The sequence below is a fragment of the Pavona decussata genome, unplaced genomic scaffold, assembly GCF_977016875.1.
Source record: "Pavona decussata unplaced genomic scaffold, jaPavDecu1.1 SCAFFOLD_71, whole genome shotgun sequence".
Classification (NCBI taxonomy): Eukaryota; Metazoa; Cnidaria; class Anthozoa; order Scleractinia; family Agariciidae; genus Pavona; species Pavona decussata.
In genome coordinates this window covers 1673992-1693080 of record NW_028145490.1, presented here as the reverse complement: position 1 = coordinate 1693080, position 19089 = coordinate 1673992, and the positions used below count along the sequence as shown (strand labels likewise).

The 19089-nt window shown below is 39.9% G+C and overlaps 3 protein-coding genes and 1 pseudogene across 4 annotated transcripts; 1 reads left to right on the top strand and 3 right to left on the bottom strand.

Annotated features, from left to right (window-relative positions):
- Nucleotides 1-5809: 5809 nt before the first annotated feature.
- LOC146477253 (BTB/POZ domain-containing protein 6-like) lies at nt 5810-8487 on the top strand. The gene has a single exon (XM_085113700.1). It carries the CDS (start codon nt 5884-5886, stop codon nt 7270-7272), a length of 1389 nt encoding a protein of 462 aa, XP_084969826.1. The 5' UTR covers nt 5810-5883; the 3' UTR covers nt 7273-8487.
- LOC146477252 (uncharacterized) lies at nt 7896-10451 on the bottom strand (annotated as a pseudogene). Its single transcript, XR_014865418.1, has 2 exons — nt 8530-10451; nt 7896-8186 (listed from the first exon to the last, which is right to left on the bottom strand). The product of XR_014865418.1 is annotated as an uncharacterized LOC146477252 (transcript).
- A 105-nt stretch (nt 10452-10556) lies between these two features.
- LOC146477251 (uncharacterized) lies at nt 10557-13165 on the bottom strand. The gene has a single exon (XM_085113699.1). It carries the CDS (start codon nt 13096-13098, stop codon nt 11605-11607), a length of 1494 nt encoding a protein of 497 aa, XP_084969825.1. The 5' UTR covers nt 13099-13165; the 3' UTR covers nt 10557-11604.
- A 3070-nt stretch (nt 13166-16235) lies between these two features.
- Nucleotides 16236-19089, bottom strand: LOC146477250 (BTB/POZ domain-containing protein 6-like). The gene has a single exon (XM_085113706.1). It carries the CDS (start codon nt 18939-18941, stop codon nt 17598-17600), a length of 1344 nt encoding a protein of 447 aa, XP_084969832.1. The 5' UTR covers nt 18942-19089; the 3' UTR covers nt 16236-17597.

Sequence of the window (19089 nt, the reverse complement as noted above, 5' to 3'; positions counted from 1 at the left end):
GTGAAAGCTCAATTTTTCCCGCCAATTTGGTCACGCGCCTTGTCGACTGTCTTCACTGTCTTGTCTTTCTTCTCCTCGCTGATGTCAAATGCGGGAAACGAAGAGGACAGTTTTTCATGTCCTGGTTTAAATTCCCGGGAGGTTCCGCTACCTTACACATTCGCACTTTTAGGCAAGTCTAGGTTTCACACGTACAGTTTACATTCACGCGAAACCGTATAAGACTATCCAAGCATTTACGATAAATAGCATCCTCTTATGTCATCCATATTCAGTTCACAGCAATATCGATCGTTAACCGAATCAGCCATTGCTTCACAAAACGGTAAGAAAAACTGCTATCTAAAATATCCCAACATACACATTGTAACGTCCAAAAGGAACTACAACCGCATTAAATTTATTTTTTTAATTACGTTTTGTGAATCACATGGAAAGGTGGAAGCAAAAGTTTTAACTCACCCGAAAACTGTCGGTCGGAAGAGTTAAACTGATCTATCTTATGTTTTTTTCATAATTTAGTCTGTCTCATTTTCAGTTTTGATATTCTTTTGTATATATATTTTTTTTATTAATTTATTTCGTTTATTTTCCAGGATGTTCAGGAATGTTCCGCAACAAACTGAAGAGAAGAAGAAGAGGCCTTTTTTTCTTTAAAAACCTTTGTCATTTTGTTGTGTTTCGTTTCAAATGTTGGGGATTTTTTTAAACTTAGCAGCGGTCAAATGAATAAACAATGCTAAACGCGTCAAGAGCCCGGCTTACGTTCATTAATCACTTTCGATACGGGAGTTACTTTCTCCGCATTTACAATTCTAAAACAAGGACTGACGAACAGTTCACCTAATCCAGTGTCTATAGATACAAATGTTGTTACGGCATACGTCAAAGACGCTACAGCAGACCGAGGCAGCTCCACACCATTCACCAGTGTTACTGCAATGGCGATACAGTTTCGGCTTATCCCAGGCAACTGGCGTACCCTTCGCGTCACGTGCTTCAAGAGTTTCTTGACGAGCCAAAAACCGAGCTGTCACCAGCATCACGCAAACAGTCAGCAAGAACACCAAGAACAAAAATTTCATGTCTGTTGAGAAAAAAGTTGTGATACAAACGGAGCTTTTCAAACCCTGGCTGCCAGTGACTTTTCTGACGCGCGTGTCCGCACGCGACCACCTGCGGCCAGCCGATGACCGCTGCACGGGTACTCCGCCAGATAAGAATGAAAACTGAAAACTATTTTATCAAAATACCCGACCAGACCCAATAATTAATTGAGCTTCTCTTATGTTTTGAATTGTCATCAGTCGCTAAATGTTAGTTCTCTTTTCTCCTTTCCTGGAAAAAAAAAAACAAAACAACAACAAAAAAAAAAACAGAAGGAGCGTTGTTGCCATCACCAGGTTGATCTCCAGGTTAGGCATGTTAAAATGGTCACTGATATGTTAGGACTTTATCCAAAGGCTCAAAAGTTTAGGAACACACTTCTCAGTTCAAGGTTTCTACATCTTCATCTCGACCAGGAAAGGACACGCCCATTGCGCGAGGCTCGCCGGATTAGGAGTGTAAAGTAACCTGTTTTATTTATATTTGTAAATGAAGAATAAGGTTTAAGTTTCAGGCAAAGTTTTGTGGAAATGATTATTAGTTCGATTTCTGGACCTTCTCCTGGACCCAATATTTCAGATCCACTAATTAACGGCGAAAAATTGGACTTCTATCACTGATTGCAGAGCACGTTTATGGCTAAAAGAGTTTCACAACTGCAAAGAAATTGAATAGAAAATTAGCTCTCATAACAAAGGTTTAACTTGATTTTATTCTGAAGAGTAACGGGATGTTTTCTAGTATAATGTCAAGCGAAATCAGTTAGTTATCACGACAAGCAACGGAGTCCAAGCTTCCTGATCCTAATAACATATAGTCATGATCTTTTAGGAGAGTTTAATAAACAGCCGTTATACAAGAAATGTCAAAGTGCTTCTTAAATTAATTGTTTATGGTTACCCCTACTGATCAAGAAAATCAGAAACTATCCACACGAGATAAGAAAAAAAAAACAGACGACGCACGACGTTTGTATACCTTCATTATAACAAGAGCGAGATGCGGAAAGAACAAAACAGAGGTGTGCAATTCCGAGTTTGCACGTATGATTACAGACGATCTACATCATCCCAAGAACTAATTAAAAACCTTGCATCGGACTCTTCATATGTTCAGAGGCGAACCTGCATTGTTGTATCAAAGCGAAAAACACTGTGTTATCAGTCAGTTCCCCCCTGCACGCATGATGCCAATAGACTTCGCAAGCCCTGCGCGTTCAGGCGCCAAACTACTTGCAAAGAACTAGCTGCTAGCTTGAAAACCATGCGGTTATCTAGCTGCTAGGCATTTCCTTATATATAACATATATTCAGTGTAAAATGTAATTGTATATTCATATGTAGAGTCTGTAATATATAACAATTTGAAAATTTTGAAAATGCAGGGAAATGTGAAATAAAGTTGTTGTTGTTGCCAGTTGTTCAAAGAGCGGATAACCGCTTCACCCAGCGGATAAGTCGCTGTCCAGCGGATAAAGTGTATCGGTTTGGGGTGCATTTTATCCGCTGGATAGAGTTATCCGCTCTTTGAACAACCGGGGCCAGGACTGCAACCACGAACAAGCACGAACCTCTCTGACAGAACTGCGTCGGTCAACACCCACGCGAGTGTTTCATGGCTCTGGCCCTGCAGGAAACGCGCACCGCGTGCCCTCCTACCCACCTAAACATACTCTCAAGACCCTGACTTCATTACCAGTCATTTATTTCTTTTAAATTACACGTACTCCGATCTTTTTGCATTTGGTTATTTGTTTTTCCCAGTTTTTAGTTGGTATTAAATGGCTAACTTGTAATAAATCCAAGTCAGGAGTCATAATCAGGGATGAGACCGTAAGCGTGGGGTCCACGCAGACCAACGTGTTGTACACCCAAAAATCTATTTTTAGAAAAAATTGCGACACCCTTCACGTCATAAACCTGCAAGGGTGCACGCAAATTTGTGTGGGGCTACGGGAAAAAACGAGAAAGTCCAGTTGGGTTTCGACAAAATTCAATATAATTGTTAAATAATTAGATACTTCGAATGCGAAAATAAAATTTTATTACCCTGCACTAATCTCGTACCCCGATCTCAGTCGTCGGTTCGGGAATGTCGAAATGTCCGTGGGAGATCTGGGTACGAGATTAACCCTGCACTGACATGTTTAAGTTCGTCCCTCTAAGCTTACTAAATTACAGCTGTAAACTAAAGCATTTGGGACAACTCCGGGAAATTCTCCTGGCTGAGTAGAAAACAATAAACCTTACAGTACAAATATGAAATATTCTCCGCAATACTGATAAACTGAAATTTTATTTGAGAAGTCTGATCATTTAGACTTTCTCCAACAACAAGTGAATAAACTTTAGACATTTTTCGGCATTTGAACCATATCATACTGGCAAAAGTGATAGAAAGCAGCTAAGAAAAAGTTCGCCTTTTTTACTTTACTATGAGAGTCATGTGATCATTATGCTTTAAATTCCAACTTTCCCCGTCTTCTTTTAATCGTTACCTTTTCGTTGTGAGAGTCTAAGTATACCTTAAATGCGTCCACCGAGGAGATATTCCCTAGCTGAATTTTAAAATTTGGGCGCCATTTTGAACTTTCAATTTTTCCACGCGCGATCCTGACCATTAACATGCGTGTATGGCGCCATTTTTTAAGAAAATAGATTGTTTTCGGTACAACCGGCATGGGGACAAGCGATAAATCAAAATGGCATGTCTCCGGCCTTACGGTCTCCATCCCTGATTATGGCTCCTGATCCAAGTGCAAAAGTTAGTGGAGCCAGCCCTCCAATTCCAATTCCAATAGGGATTGTGGCTTAATGCTGCACGTTGAAATACATGTAGTACTTATTTGCAAATGGTGAAACACATATCTTCAGTATCATCGATTCCTACAAGCCGGCCGTTTATTCCGTAGTTACTAAAACAAGGAATGACCTAAAATGATCTAAAATGACCTAAAATGATCTAAAATGATCTAAAATGACCTAAAATGATCTAAAATGACCTAAAATGATTTAAAATGATTTTATTTTTTTAATTTTATAACAAAGACTAGTGAGCAGCACAACAGAAGACTCCTGGTAGTTTATTTCCGACGCGTTTCGTCTCTACCGGAGACTTCTTCAGGGAAATTCCCGATAATTACTGTATCACAACCGCGGCTTTGATTGATGCAGTGTCTAGTTTTTCCCCAGCAACGTGGTTTTGATTGGTGCGAAGTTCCAAGTTTCGCTCAGCAACGCGGTTTTGATTGGTACGAAGCGAAGTTCTATTTTTCGCCCAGCAACGCGGTTTTGACTGATGCAGCTATTTTATATGGAACTGGCACAGAGTTATCTTTTATTCATGCGCTACCCTTAACTTGTTAACTGCGTGTTTATTTAAGGAAATAGGCCTTATCACGGTTTTCGGCGCCATTTTGACGAGTAGGCAAACAGGCTTGAAAAAACAGCGTTTGTATGGAAATCCGATGTCAAATAATTTTGATAAAACATTGCTTCTAAAAAATTCATGAATTGGAAACTTTTGGCACTAGAAAGAGGATTAAAAAAAAATTAGAGGGACGTAGCTGTGCCAGAAAGCGTCCAGTCGTGTTTTGAATTTTTCATGCATTTGTCTGCATAGCGAACCAGCCGTGAGCTGCTACTAAAAATAGTTCGCGGGAAAAAATACCAAAAATCGTGATAAGGACTATTGATGCACAGATATGCCTTTACATTGTTTACAAAAGCGTTTTATCAGTGTAGTTACACAAGTATTTAGCCTTGTCGTGTGGCTTTTAATGTGCGACCGGAAAACGAACCCGAAAAAAATTGGTCAGTGCCGATATTTTTGGGTCTTTCAGACCGACCAAAAAAAAAAAGATTCGCTCTAGTGCGGTTTGTTTACGCAACTTTGTCATCGAATTGGCTTACGGCACTTTTCGAGTCTCCTTCTGTCTTTCCGGCAGTTCACAGCAGCTTCCTGGTATCGGCCTTTACTTTGGTAAGCACTCAGTTCTGTAATTCTGTAATTTTATCTTGGTTTCACTTCATTTAGATCATTTAAGAATATTTCAGATTTGTTTTAGATCATTTTAGGTCATTTTAGATCATTTTAGGTCATTTTAGGTCATTTTAGATCATTTTAGATCATTTTAGGTCATTTAAGGTCATTTTAGATCATTTTAGGTCATTCCTTGTTTTAGTAACTACGCCGTTTATTCACCCTGATACCAATCTCATTCCAAGGGATTTTTCCAAATTAAGGTGGCCGAACACAGTTTTCCAGCATACGGTGTCCTAGTACCAGGAGAACATTCGTACGCCCGTGAAACTTACTTACAGTGTAACACACCAAATTGGAGAACTCCGTTCCCCTCTGGGCAGGGGCCCGTTTCTCGAAAGCTCCCGAAAATACCGGGCCCGATAAGTATATTTTTTACTTTTTTTTCGCCGATTTCACAGTAATTACATACATGGTACTTGGCCAATGTTTTCATAGAATTATAAGATTTTAAAATTTAGTATCCAAAGCTAACAAAAATTGACTTCTGTTAAGAAACATTTATTTCCAAAGACATTTATCGGGCACGGGAAGTTACCGGGACTTTCGAGAAACGCCCCCCTGCCCCAGGTCGTTTTTGTGGGCGCCCAGAAGTTGCCTGTACTAGGTACCAGGTCCCTCTTAATTTAGGGAACGCCTGTCGCTTTTCGCATTTGCCATTTTGACGGCACTGAAGTTCTGCTACTAACACAATTTTAACTTAGAGATTCGCAGTAGATCTTCGCATAAGCGAGCATGTCTAGTGTTACAGAGGACAACTGGCAAACTAACCGCCCAACTGTCAGAGAAAGAAGTTTGTATCTCTTTAACAATGAGCTTTTGAGCGACGTAAATTTTGTGGTTGAAATGTCATTGGACGAAAATGATGATGATTCCTTGGAACTGGATTCAAAGAAGTGTAAGATGGTTATTCCAGCTCACAAGCTTGTACTAGCAATCGGTAGTCCCGTGTTTTATGCAATGTTTTACGGTGAACTGGCAGACAAGAGTGATTCCATTAATGTACCTGACTGTGAGTACGAGAGTCTGTTGGAACTCTTTCGTTTTCTCTACAGCGACGAAGTTGACCTAACCGCGGACAATGTCATGCAAGTACTGTACTTAGCCAAGAAATACATCGTCCCAGCTCTTGTTGACAAGTGCACTGAGTATCTCGGAGAGAATCTGGATGGATCAAATGTTTTCAGTGTGATGGATTGCGCTCAAACTTACGATGAGAAAAGGCTCTTGGAGCAATGCTGGTGTGCTGTAGATAAATATGCAGAAGAGGCAGTGAAATCCACTGGATTCATAACGATTGAAAAATCTGTATTGGAAGTGTTAGTTGAGAGAAATACGTTGAGGATAAAAGAGGTGGAGTTGTTCAACGCAGTTGACAAATGGGCAGCCAGAGAATGCGAGAGAAAAGAATTAGAAGCGGATGGGACCGTGAAAAGAAGAATTCTGGGGGAGCAAATTGTAAAAGCAATACGCTTTCCAGTAATGGAGCAGAAAGAGTTTGCAGCAGCTGTCTTGGACAGTAACATCCTAACACCAAAAGAGGTATATGATGTAATGAAGTATTACAACTCAGTTCAATTAACATCTCCCCTGGGATTTCCATGTAATGAAAGAGTTGGTAATGCCTTCCAGTGTTGCAGATTTGGCTCGGCAAAGGAACGTGGATGGTTTTATGATTCTGGTTTGAAAGATGGTCTGGTTTTCTCGGTTTCAAAGGCCATCAAGTTACAGGGGATTTCCTTGTTTGGAAGCAAAAGTAACCAGTACACTGTCAAATTAAGGATTTGTAGATGTCCATGTCCTCCTTCTAAGGAACCTTCCAATTCTGTTCGAGAGCTTGCATGCAAGACAGGAACATTTTCATCGGTTAAAATGGAAAGCAGATCTGTGCAGTATGAAGGATTTGATGTCTTCTTCGATGAACCTGTTGTTATCCTACAAGGTATTGCACATTGTGTGGTAGCATCCATCTCTGGGCCTCCTTCTTGGTGTGGTGAGAATGGAAGTAACTATGTCAAATACTCTGATGTAACATTCAACTTTAAGAATCCTACAGAAGGTAAAAATGGAACAAGTCCTAAACTAGGACAATTCCCTCAGTTTTTGTTTACTCATGTTAAATGATTATCCATTATCATGTTATTATCCTTTACTTGTCTCACTGCTTTTGGACAGTAGCACTTAAACAACAAGCTGGACTTGTTTTATGTCATTTGAAAGGAATTTTTGTTGATTAACAACATTTGATTACGTTAAGATTTTGAGGATTATAATGGCCTTCTTTTCCTCTGGCTTGGAATTGAAAATATGGAAATAAATTTCACTTTTAAAAATTGTCTTGAGAAACTGTGAGTTATTAACAGCTAGAAATTTAACATATGTTTGACTTAAATTTGATTCATTTTTCATATGTGCTGGTCATATGACCATAACGTTCATAAATTCAAGGCTCCCGATCACTGACTCTCGCGCTGCCACACTTTCACTCTCCCCAGAAAAAAAGAATGCCTGATCGCAGGTAAGAAATCAAACTGGTGCTCTTGCTCCCACCTGGCCTTGAAGCTCCGTCAGTAGAACAATGGTTGATTTAAACATTATCTATTAAAAGTTGAACAATGAAATGTAAGCTTGTAGAGGTTCGTATTTCATTGATGGGATGTAGTTTTGCGTCAAATACAATTTCTAAAAATGTTCTCGTTTTACGAACCATTTTAACTTGAGCCCTGCTGAACCACTAAGACAAATAAACTAATCAGTATTGTTTATTTATTCTTATCTCCAGTGTGAATGCACGTCCAAGTAAGCATGCTTCAGTTTTTTCGGTGTACAGCAAAAACTGAGTGTTACATTGACAACAACAAGATAAAAAGCATGTTTTCTTTTTCTCATTTCTGAACTTTATGATGATCAAGGAGTGGTCTATCGTCAGCTTTCACAGACTATAAATGCAAACCCTTTTCCAGCTGAGCAAAGTTCATTCTAATGAAATATTACATTGATTAACCTTTAACATCAATAAAAATTTACTATAGTAACTACTGTTTCGATGATGAATACTGTTCTTTCACTCTGAGCCACAAGTCTTGTAGTAGCTCAGTGGTAGAGCACCCAATTGGTGTGCAGAAGGCCCTGGGTTCCATTCCAGTCTGGAACACAGTTTCTCCTTTGTCCTTACTTGTAACATGCTAAATATTATATTTTTCTAGTTTTTTGACAGAGCTTAAGGATTATTATTTTTGCTTCTTCAATACAAATTAAAATATTTTAATCTAAATATCGATTGGAACACAGTCACATCAGGCAAACTAAAGTCTATCCTAATTTTTTTTTTTTTTTTTTTTTACAAAAGAAATTGCCCCGCGAATTGCATATTCGAGACACAGTTCCATGAGATCATGGCTTCTCAATAGCATTATACAGGTTCGTCGCAAAGTTCCACAATGACTGCTGAATCCAAATAAATCTTGTCCACACCTATATCTTCGGCATTGTTACCAAGCCGCCTTCTGTGCCCTTCATTATTTCGCAGCAGTTGTTCACCTGCTCTCCCGTAGATTTCGAGAAATGGAGTACCGACCCGCCATTGACGATAATCACCATCGCTTGATGGTCGGTTTTTCTTTGACGGAGAATGAGAAGGAGGGGCTGAAACAGGAGTTATGGTTGGCAGAGTTTCTAACAAGGGCTTGAATTCGTAGATTTCATCGCTTTCATCGACATCTGGTTCAAAGTCTGTTGCAACCAGTGTGGTCTGGTATCTTGATAGAACGCACATCAACTTGCATTTCCATTGTTTTCCGACTAAAAAGTCGTACAACACCTTGTCTTCTCCTTTGAGGAAATGTCGGTGGAGTCCCCCTAAGATGTATTTGTACTTTAAGAGAAATCCAACGCGAGACGGTGGTTGGCTCTGGCAGCGAATCTTTTCTAGTTCGCTTAACATTAGCGAGAGCTTTTGCAGTCAGGGAAGGACTTTCAGCACTGGCCTCAAAATACCCCTCTTGGAAAACGGAAGCCGCTTCTAACGGCTCAGTTAAACGAGTAAATCTGCGGCTTTTATATAGCTTGTAGTCTTCCTTTGGTAAAGTGATGTTGTACGTGACGGTAACTCTGTGACCCTCAATAACTGGTTTGACTTCATGTATACAGTCGCTGTAGAATGCTGCCCACTGAATCCTGTTAGTGTCGCCAGAATGCTGGGAAAAATCGAAAACTTGTTGCAAGCCATCGTGGTTAACGCACAGCTCGCCGCCTCTGTGAGGCGAAGGAAGACAAAGAACTAGCGTCCCTATCATCTCGTTACCAGATGGAGTGTCGACATGTGGTTTGAAAAATCCTCCTTTGCTGGAAACGTTCAGTTTGTATCGATCCAAACTAACGTATCTTCCTGGAGTGAGTGTTTCCTCGATGTGTTTTTTTATTGACCGACCTCCCGGAAAATCACCAATAATTCTCATTCCTGGCCAGAGGAATCGCGTTGCTTTGTTTTCTGTCTCGATTTTAAATCTTTCGGATTTGACTTCATAGGCTAGACGAACCTCAGAATCAACCACTGTCTTCATTTCCACCAAATCTCCAAACGGTGCAGGATCGCAATACTCCAACAGCTTATCCAAAGGAAGATCCGATAGTTTGAATTCTCTCCAATTTTCTTCGTCTGCTTCCGCAGAAGATTTTGATTTCATTTTTAAAACGAATTCTTTCATTTCTGATGGTCTTAAGCTTCCTCCACAGCAAAACGTAGGTCTGGATAAAGCATCCTCGAGACTGTTAAGAAGTGGGGTGTACCTTTTGGTATCTTCCTTGAAACGGGCACAGTGCCTATATTGAAGACGGTGACTATTGACCACATAACCCAAAGGAGCACTGCGTAGGGAGTTCTCTACGGCTTGCTTGTATTGATAGGATCCGCTTTGGTCAGTTTGTTTCAGCTGCCGTTTACGAAAAGCCGCAGCCATTTCTTGAGTAGAATGAAGATGCCTTCCACAGAAACTCGTTTCTAGGAATTATGAAACAAAGAGCTACTTCTGATTGGGTGGAAGAATGACGTGACCTTGTCACTGCTTTTCTCGGAAAAATATGTATAGGATATTACATGACCGCGCGGAGATACAAAATTTCTCTTCGAGTGTTGAAAAATATTTCACGAGTGAGCGCAACGAACGAGTGAAAGATTTTTCAACACGAGAAGTGAAACTTCGTATCTCCAAGCGGCCATGTAATGTTCTGTTTATCATATAAACTCAATAACACAGTAGCCAATGTAAATCAGTACATCTCTCATTTGAAGCCGATCGTATTGCTGTCTGGTGTACAAAAAAAAATTATAAACTAAGATGGCAAAATGTTCGAAGGGTCAGAAATGTCACGAATAAACATGATACCGACACGAAGCAGAATTCGTATAGTTTTGTTTTTTTGTTTTGTTTTTCTTTTCTTTTTAGCTGTTTAATTTTGTCTAGTAGACACCGAGGACTACATGATGCACGCATTTTTGCGAGAAATCGACGATATGAACAGAAGACCCGTTGCCAATAAATTTACCATAAATATTAACTAATTTCTAAGAGAGAACCAGACAAAGGAAAGGCCTGGTATTTCTGAGAAATATGCATATCAATTCTAAGAAACAAGCCAGCCATGATGTAATTTAGACACCAAATTCTTGCATGTTTTACATCCCGCAGGCTCTCAACGTGGCCGGAACAAGCCTTGGGTACTAGGTTTTGTTCGCGTTTGTTTTCTAATTTTCCTCGTCTTCGCTATGCGAGAGCCTGGAACAGTATTTTAATGATATTAGTGAGGGTAACAACTTTGTGGTAAAAAACAATTTGCGAGGAAAAAATCCCTCTTCTTTCTCCACTGATGCATGGATCTCCGCAGTGAGGAATAGGAAGGCAGGAAAATCAACTCACTTCCGATCGAAATCTTTAAAGCGGAACAGTGGAGCCTTATTTTCAGGAATGGACTGAGTTTTGTACTTTTACAGTGATCCGAAATCATGGAACTTTATTGTGTTTATACACTTAAGATCCTCGTCAAAACATGTTTAAGCTGAAAATGAAAATAAAATGTTGATTCACCTGATCAATGAAAAGACGCTTTTCAGTGTTGCTGTAATTATACATCAAAGGAGATAACTAAAGATGCCAGATGGCGTCAGTTTTTCTGAAGTACATAAGCTTGATCTTCTCTGAATCTAAAAATTTAGACAAACAATTACTTATCTATCCTTATTTCCAAAGTGGAGGTGTGTCAGTTAGCTAAAATTTCTGTTAATCGACGCTTATAAAGCAATAACTGACGAGACCTCTGACAATTTACTTTTCTTAACGTAAAAAAACCACTATTTCTTCTCTTAGGGTATACCTGGTATTTGCAGGTATTTTTTCTACGTAATAATATTTGTAAATGATCCAAAACTTCATGTTCACATATTTACACAGTTGTATACGATCATGGCTTATCGTCAAGTTCCACAATGACCGCTGAATCCAAATAAATCTTGTCGACTCCAACATCTTCAATTTCGTTCCCAAGCCAACTGCCTTCTCCTTCATTATTTCGCACCAGCTGCTCATCATTCTGCTGTCTCCTGTAGATGTCAATAAAGGGGACACCGATGCGCCACCGACTGTAGTCTGTTCGCACCCCCCAGGGCCAAGTCTCCCGTGGAACATCACTGAAAGGATCGTAGAAAGGTGTAGTCAGCAAGGGATTGAACTCGTACACTTTGTGACTTTCATCCAGCTCTCTCTCTTCAAAAGGACCATCTGGATAAATAGCAGAGGTTTGGTATCTTGACAGTACACTCATCAGTCTGCACTTCCACTGCTTTTCAACCAAAGAGTCGAACAATATTTTGTCTTCTCCTTTGAGCAGATCTGATTCGAGTCCCTTTGACACATACTTGTGCTTCAAGAAAAATCCAATCCGAGACGGTGAACTTTTACCCTGGTGGAAAATCTTTTCTAGCTCGCTGTTAACTTCGGCAAGAGCTTTAGCGGTTAGGGAAGGACTTTCAGTACTGGCTTCAAAACGTTCCTGGATACCCTCATCATCCACCTTATCGCTTCGATCGCTGCGCTGCTTATGATAGTCAGAGTTTGTTGAAGTGATCTTGTATGTCACTGTAACTCTTTGACCATCGAGGACTGGCTTTACTTCGTGGATACAGTCGCTGTAAAATGCTGCCCACTGGACCCGGTTGCTATCACTAGATTCCTGGGAAAAATCAAAGACGTGTTGCAAGCCATCGTGGTTAATGCAGAGCTCTCCGCCTTTGTGAGTTGAAGGAAGACAAAGAACTAGCGTCCCTATCATATCATGACCCGAGGGAGTGTCGACATGTGGTCTGAAAAATCCTCCTTTGCTGTAAACGTTCAGTTTGTATCGATCCAGGCGTACGGATCTTCCTGGAGTGAGTGTATCCTCAATGTATTCTTCAATTAATCCACTACCTGGAAAATCAGCAATCATTCTCGATGTGGTCTTGAATACATGTTCTCTTTCAATTATAAATCTTTCTGATTCGATTTCGGAGGCCAGACGAACTTCTGAATCAAACGCCGTCTTCATTTCCTTTAAGTCTCCAAATGGCGCAGGATTGCAGTATTCCAACAGCTCTTCCGGAGGAAGATTCGATAATTCGAATTCTTCCCAGTTCTCTTTGTCTTCCCGCTTCAATTTTAAAACAAATTTATCCATATTCGGTGGCCGCAAACTTCCCCCACAGCAAAACAGGGGTTTGGAGAGGGCTCCTTCGAGACTGTCAAGAAGTGGGTTGAAAGTTTTCATGTCTTCATCGAAACGGTAGGTCCACTTAATGTTGTGACTATTCACGACATAGCCCAAGGGAGGTCTGCGTATCGAACTTTCTACGGCTTGGTTGTATTGGAAGGGTCTTTGGTCCGATTGTTTCGGCTGTCGTTTACGAAATGCTTCAGCCATTTTAGCGGAATAGATGACGACTACATGGGTGCTTTCACCGAAGACCGTTTCTCGGAATAATGAAGAGACTTACACCTCATTGGCTAATAAAATCGCGTGACGTTATCTCCAAGTATCTGCCCTTTTTCTCGGAAAATGAAGATGTCAATGAACCATAGTATGTTTACAATTCAAATTAAATACCTAGAGCCGGCCTTGAGAAATCAAAGCAAATTGCTTGAAGAGTCCTGTATTCAATAAATCACACCGAATGTTCGAGTTAAACACGCAGGACCATGTAATCAGAATCCGACGTTTAGGACGAAAGTAACCCACCTACCCTGTGTAGGACAATGCCCTCTATTTTAAGACCCTATTTAGGACAAAGGACAACATCTAGCTCTTAACCTTGTGTTACACAAGTGTTTATTGGCGGTAGTAATAACATTTAAAGGCCCACTGTCACTAACCGGACGTGATGTTCCACGCAGTGAAACGCGAATACCAATCACAACTGATAAAATAATACACTTCCTAGAAGTGATGGCGAAAAATCCCAAAATTTAGCATTAACAGCGGTAAACCTTAAGTGGAGACTCAATTGACTTGAAAAATGCAGAGTAAACGTCTCCGCTGATTTCGGATTGACAAATACTCGACGACAGTCTTGCAACCATACCCTGTCTAGGACGGCTCCAGGACAGACATATACCCTGTTCAGGGCAAGAGGGGCCAAAAACCATACCCTATCCAGTGGCACTTCCCGGTATAGCCCATATAGGGGAGTACCCCCCCCCCCCCCCCAGGGAGAAGTCCCTGTACTGAACAGTTTTAAAATTACTGAGAAGGAAACAATGGAAAAAGCTGAGATTTCTTAGAAAATAAATGTCAATTCTGAGAATCCCCGGGGGGCTACTTCCTTATAAGAGGCTAATGGGGATGTGCCGCTGGATGGGGTCGCATTTTCACGACTGGATTGACTAGAATGGGGTCGCACATTTTCGGATTTTGGGGTGAGAAAATTCTATTAAGTAGGGATTCAAAATGGTCTCGGTTAAAAAGTTCAGAAAATTGTTGTTTATTAAATGTAACAATCACCTCGCATTACATTCCGTTCTTGAAAGTAGATGCATAAATAGAAAGTGACTTAGTTGGGATCGCGAAAATTACATTTTCCCAAAAAGTGACTAAGATGGGGTCTATAACTGGCCACAAAATAGACTATAATGGGGCAGGGGCTCTGAGAGGCCAGCGGCACATACCCAGCAAAACTTAACCCAAGTACCCCCCCGGGTGAGAATCACACTGATATGTTAGCAAATTTGCTTTTTACATGTATTCATAGCTTTACGGACAGCTTTCCCCCTCACTGGATTATTTGTTCCTCATCATTTGAGTAGATTCCCTGAACACTAGCTAGGCATAGCTAAGCACACCTCCACTTTAAACAGAGCATTTACATGCTATTACATGTAAGGTTATTACGTTCACACAATAAGCAGACTTACATAAATGTAAAAAAGGGAATAGGCCTCATCACGCTTTTCGACGTCATTTTGACGAGTAGGCAAACACGTCTTGAAATAACAGTGTTTGTATGGAAATCCGATGTCAAATAATTTTCATAAAACATCGCTTTTTTTTCAATCCTTTTTCTAGTGCCAAAAGTTTCCAATGCATGAATTGGAAACTTTTGGCACTAGAAAAAGGATTGAAAAAAAGCGATGTTTTATGAAAATTATTTGACATCGGATTTCTATACAAACACTGTTATTTCAAGACGCCTTTGCCTACTTGTCATAATGGCGTCGAAAACCGTGATAAGGCCTATTCTGGAGGGTAAAGACTTGTTTCCATACCTCAAACTGCCCTTGGACATTTCCTTAACATTACATGAAGTAGGCTCAGGTTAGCATAAATAGCACTCCGGTTAGCCTAATTGGAGATATGGAAACGAGTGCTTACCATTCTGGAGCTCCGCGTCAAGACTTCGACCGGAACCGGAATCCGTGAAACAAAAGCCTCTGGCGCACGTCGCTTTCAAAAGCTCCTCGGCAGAAATATAGTTTGTTAGCAGCGCACTCTGTTTTTTCGAATTCCGTGACTACAGTGGCTGTTAATCACTAACCGGGGTCACTTTGATCAATGTGCCTACGTGCAGGCACCCAGGATACTGGAGGAAGAGATGACTCGCCGTTTATTGACCTTTATTGGCTCAGCGACTCCTGCCTGCAATTTGACAATTACTGTTGACTCGTGGACATTAACAAAAAGCGAAATGATAAAGCCCTCAGTAGGAGTCATTGAACAGGCACAAACAAGTTTGAAGGGGAAGTATCACGCAAATTTGCTGTCATTTCAAAACCCAGAAATGTTTGTCAGCAGAAAAAACGAAATGATTGTCAAGTTTGTTATAAACTATCACCCCAGTGCAATAAAACTGCCGATAAGTGCCTCTGGCCAGAGACAGAGTAGGTCGGTATAATAATAATAAATTAATATAATAATAATAATAATAATAATAATAATAATAATAGCCTTTATTCAATCAAAGGATAAAAATACATATCCTAAGTTACAGTGAAAAAGTAAAAATACACGATAAAATACAACAATAATACAGGATAGAAAAATGCTTTTCTAAATTATTAAAAATATGGATTGAAACTTGAAAAATTTTAGGCTAATGTTATTCAAGTTCTCACAATTTTGTTTCCAAAATGCGCTACAACAGATCACGAGTTGTTCCTTTTAAAGAATTCAGTTGATTTCTTTCCTCTCCTCATTCTAGATTTGGCAGCTGATTGAGAGCCTTATTTCTTCACACACCCATGATACTTCCCCTTTAACATAGTTTTACTTTCCGTAGCCCATTTTAGTAAAGATTATATCGTTTTTAAACAGTTTTCAGGTCATGTGACCAAGAGTTTGAAGGATCATTAACGATACCGATAAGAAGCTGCTTGGAGTGCTTCCAAATTTCAGGGAGATTACATATTAAAATATGCAAAATATTAGTCAGGTGAAGCTCTTTTTTAAGACTTAAAATAAAAACAATGTAGCGGGTTTGGAGGATGGGAGGAAAATGCCAGCTGCAAGTTCTTTGTCACCTAGAGTGGAAGTTATGTTTTCAACTAACTGAATCATTGCCAGACATGTTGAGTGTTCAGTGTTTCTGTACATGATTTAGAAGACATAACAAAAAGTTTACAAACCAAATCTTGTAAGTTGTTAATCCCACAAATGAAATGCATTAGGGTAGAAGCTTCAGAATTCTACTATAACATATAGATTAATACCGGCACGTTAAAACCTTAAACTAAAATCAACTTTGCTGCCCCTTGTGCAAGAGAGGTGTATGGGCACTCTTGCGCTCCTGAATTGAAATGTTGCTCCAACACAGCTCTATTTGGGCATGCACAGACAGACCAGACCAGTCTAGCTTTTGAACTTAAGGCTTAAATTAAAACAAAAAAAAAAAAGACAGCATATTAATTTCCTTCAGCTTGGGCAATATTTTACACTCAAAAAAGGAGTTAATGCTTGGTTGATTTCTCTTGTTTCAGTTAATGCAAATTATAATGACTCACTGAGTAGATTCAGCTGATTGGAAAAAAGTAATGGCCAGAGCTACTTCGTCTTATATCACCCTCTAGGTCAAAAATTAAATACAATCACATCCAGTCTGTATGCCAGAGTAGAGCTGAGTTGATGAAATTCAGATTTCAAGCTCAAAAATGCACATTCCCCTTCCCCCTGGGCTTGCTTCAAGCCCTTCATTTAATCAAAGTTGTACATGAATGCAGCTGACAGTTCTCAAACTTAACAAAAACAGTAAGTTGCCCTTATGTCAAATACCAGACAACCACACCCATTATTTTGGTTCAGGTTGCAATGATAACTCCTTGATTGCCCTGACCTATTGCTTATGACTGTCAACTTAACAAAAAGACCTCCTTTTCCACTCACGTGCATTTAAAAAAGAAATTCAAAATGTTTGAAAATTTAGTGTGTATCATAATATTAAGAAGACAGATTATTCTGTCTTAGTTCCCGTGGTAATCTCATAATATATGGGCGGGTGTTTGTCTCTGAATAACATACAGCACTACTAAAAATTACATCACTTAGACTTAAGAATTTTTCTCAAAAGTAAACAGGATTCCACCTGAGCTGTGATTTACATGTACTCATTTAAGTGAAAAAGAGTTTCACTCAAGAAAATGCTTTTTTTTTGGTCGTAACTTACAAAATTAAACTAAAAACAAGTTTGTTATCAGATTACATCTCATTTAAAAATATTTGATTAACCTCAAGTTTGAAATTTTTTATTACAATATTATTATTTATCTTTCTACTTTTCTTTAATTATTTTGGTATTTGAGACCCCTACACCCTTGAATTTTCCAATCCCTTCTGTGGGGGGCATTGGGGTGGGGTGGGGGCATGGATATTTTCTGAAACTACTGTACAAAATCTAAATGACTATCCACTGTATGCAGACTGACTTTCTATTAGTCTTATTCCAGGCTGTATAGAAACTGGGGAAACTGTCCTTGTCTTATGTTAGTTTTGAAATGCTCCCTGTGAGATTTGAAGCTAAATTTCACACCAGGACACTGCATATATATGACACCAGCCTTTCCCTGCCAAATGATTGGACCATCCATGGAAGCTTTCAAATGATACCAGATGCCTTTCTTCAGGGAAGCAGGGGGGTCAAACAGAACTTCAAAACCATAAAAACTACCAGTCCCCTCACCTTCCTCTAATTCCATCTGTGATGAAGTATAATGTCCTGCTTTGGAAGCAACAACTGAACGATTAGTGGAATCTTTCAGTGTTAACGTTGCAGAGTACTCCCTGTTTTGACTTCCAAACATGCAGATGCCGAGCAAGGTGATGTCCCGGTCTACTGCCAAATATATACAGTCTCGGCGGTATGTCTGATATGGAAAGCCTCTCTCCAACACCACAGAGCGAAATCGACAACACTTTTGCCGAAGGCCACTTCTTTTAACTTGTGAGAATTCCAGTGGAGAGGTTAAAACTGAATTGTAATACTCCACCATGCCAAAGACTTCTGGAGGTGTTAATATCTTTTGACCAAGCACAGCCTCGTTGAAATCTTCACGTTTCATGACAGGAAAACGAATTTTTTTGACAATTCTATCTCCAAGAACTGATCTTTTTGTTGTACCATTTGCCATAAGGGTCAATCTCTCACATTCTTTAACTGCCCACCGATCAATTGCTTTGAACAAATCCACTTCTTTGATGTTCAGAGAATCTCGCACAACAAGCGCCTCTAGTAATGATCTTTCTATGGTGTTAAAGCCTTCTGTTTTTACTGCATCTTCTGTTTGCCTGTCGATCATTTTCCAACACTTTTCCACGAGACTTTCCTCTCCGTAGTTTTGGGCGTGAGCCATGATGCAAAACACATTTGATAGATTCACTACTTCTTCCAGATACTCCGTGCATCTCTCAGCAAGCGAGGGGACAATGTACTTCTTAGCTAAATACAGCACTTGCATCACATTGTTTTCGTTCAATTTTACTTCGTCGCAATAGATGAATCGAAACAGCTCAAGTAAACTCTCGTACTCACAGTCAGGAAGAACGATCGAACTTGCTGTTTCCGCAAGGTCGCCATAGAACATGGCAAAAAATACAGGACTGCTAATGGCCAGCACAAACTTGTGAGCGGGAATAACCTTTTTGCATTTCTTGTTTTCATTTGCGCCAAGTTGTACTGGAACGACAAAGCTAACATCGCTCAAAAGCTCGTTATTGAACATGAACTTGCTTCTTGATCTGATTGTTGGCCTTGTTGTCTGCCACTTCTCGTCTTCAAAGGACATTTCGAGCAAGAAGAACGAACAGAACTCTTATGTGTTTATATTAAATATGCGACTGAACTGGGATCTGAACTGCCGTGACAAACACCACAATTCCTCAAGGCGCCGTAACGACCGCGTGCGACTGGAAACTAATATTTCCTTATTTAGA

What these genes read in the sequence shown, in the direction of transcription:
- LOC146477250 (XM_085113706.1), bottom strand. Translation starts at nt 18,941, where the DNA reads ATGTCCTTTGAAGACGAGAAGTGGCAGACAACAAGGCCAACAATCAGA.
- LOC146477251 (XM_085113699.1), bottom strand. Translation starts at nt 13,098, where the DNA reads ATGGCTGAAGCATTTCGTAAACGACAGCCGAAACAATCGGACCAAAGA.
- LOC146477253 (XM_085113700.1), top strand. Translation starts at nt 5,884, where the DNA reads ATGTCTAGTGTTACAGAGGACAACTGGCAAACTAACCGCCCAACTGTC.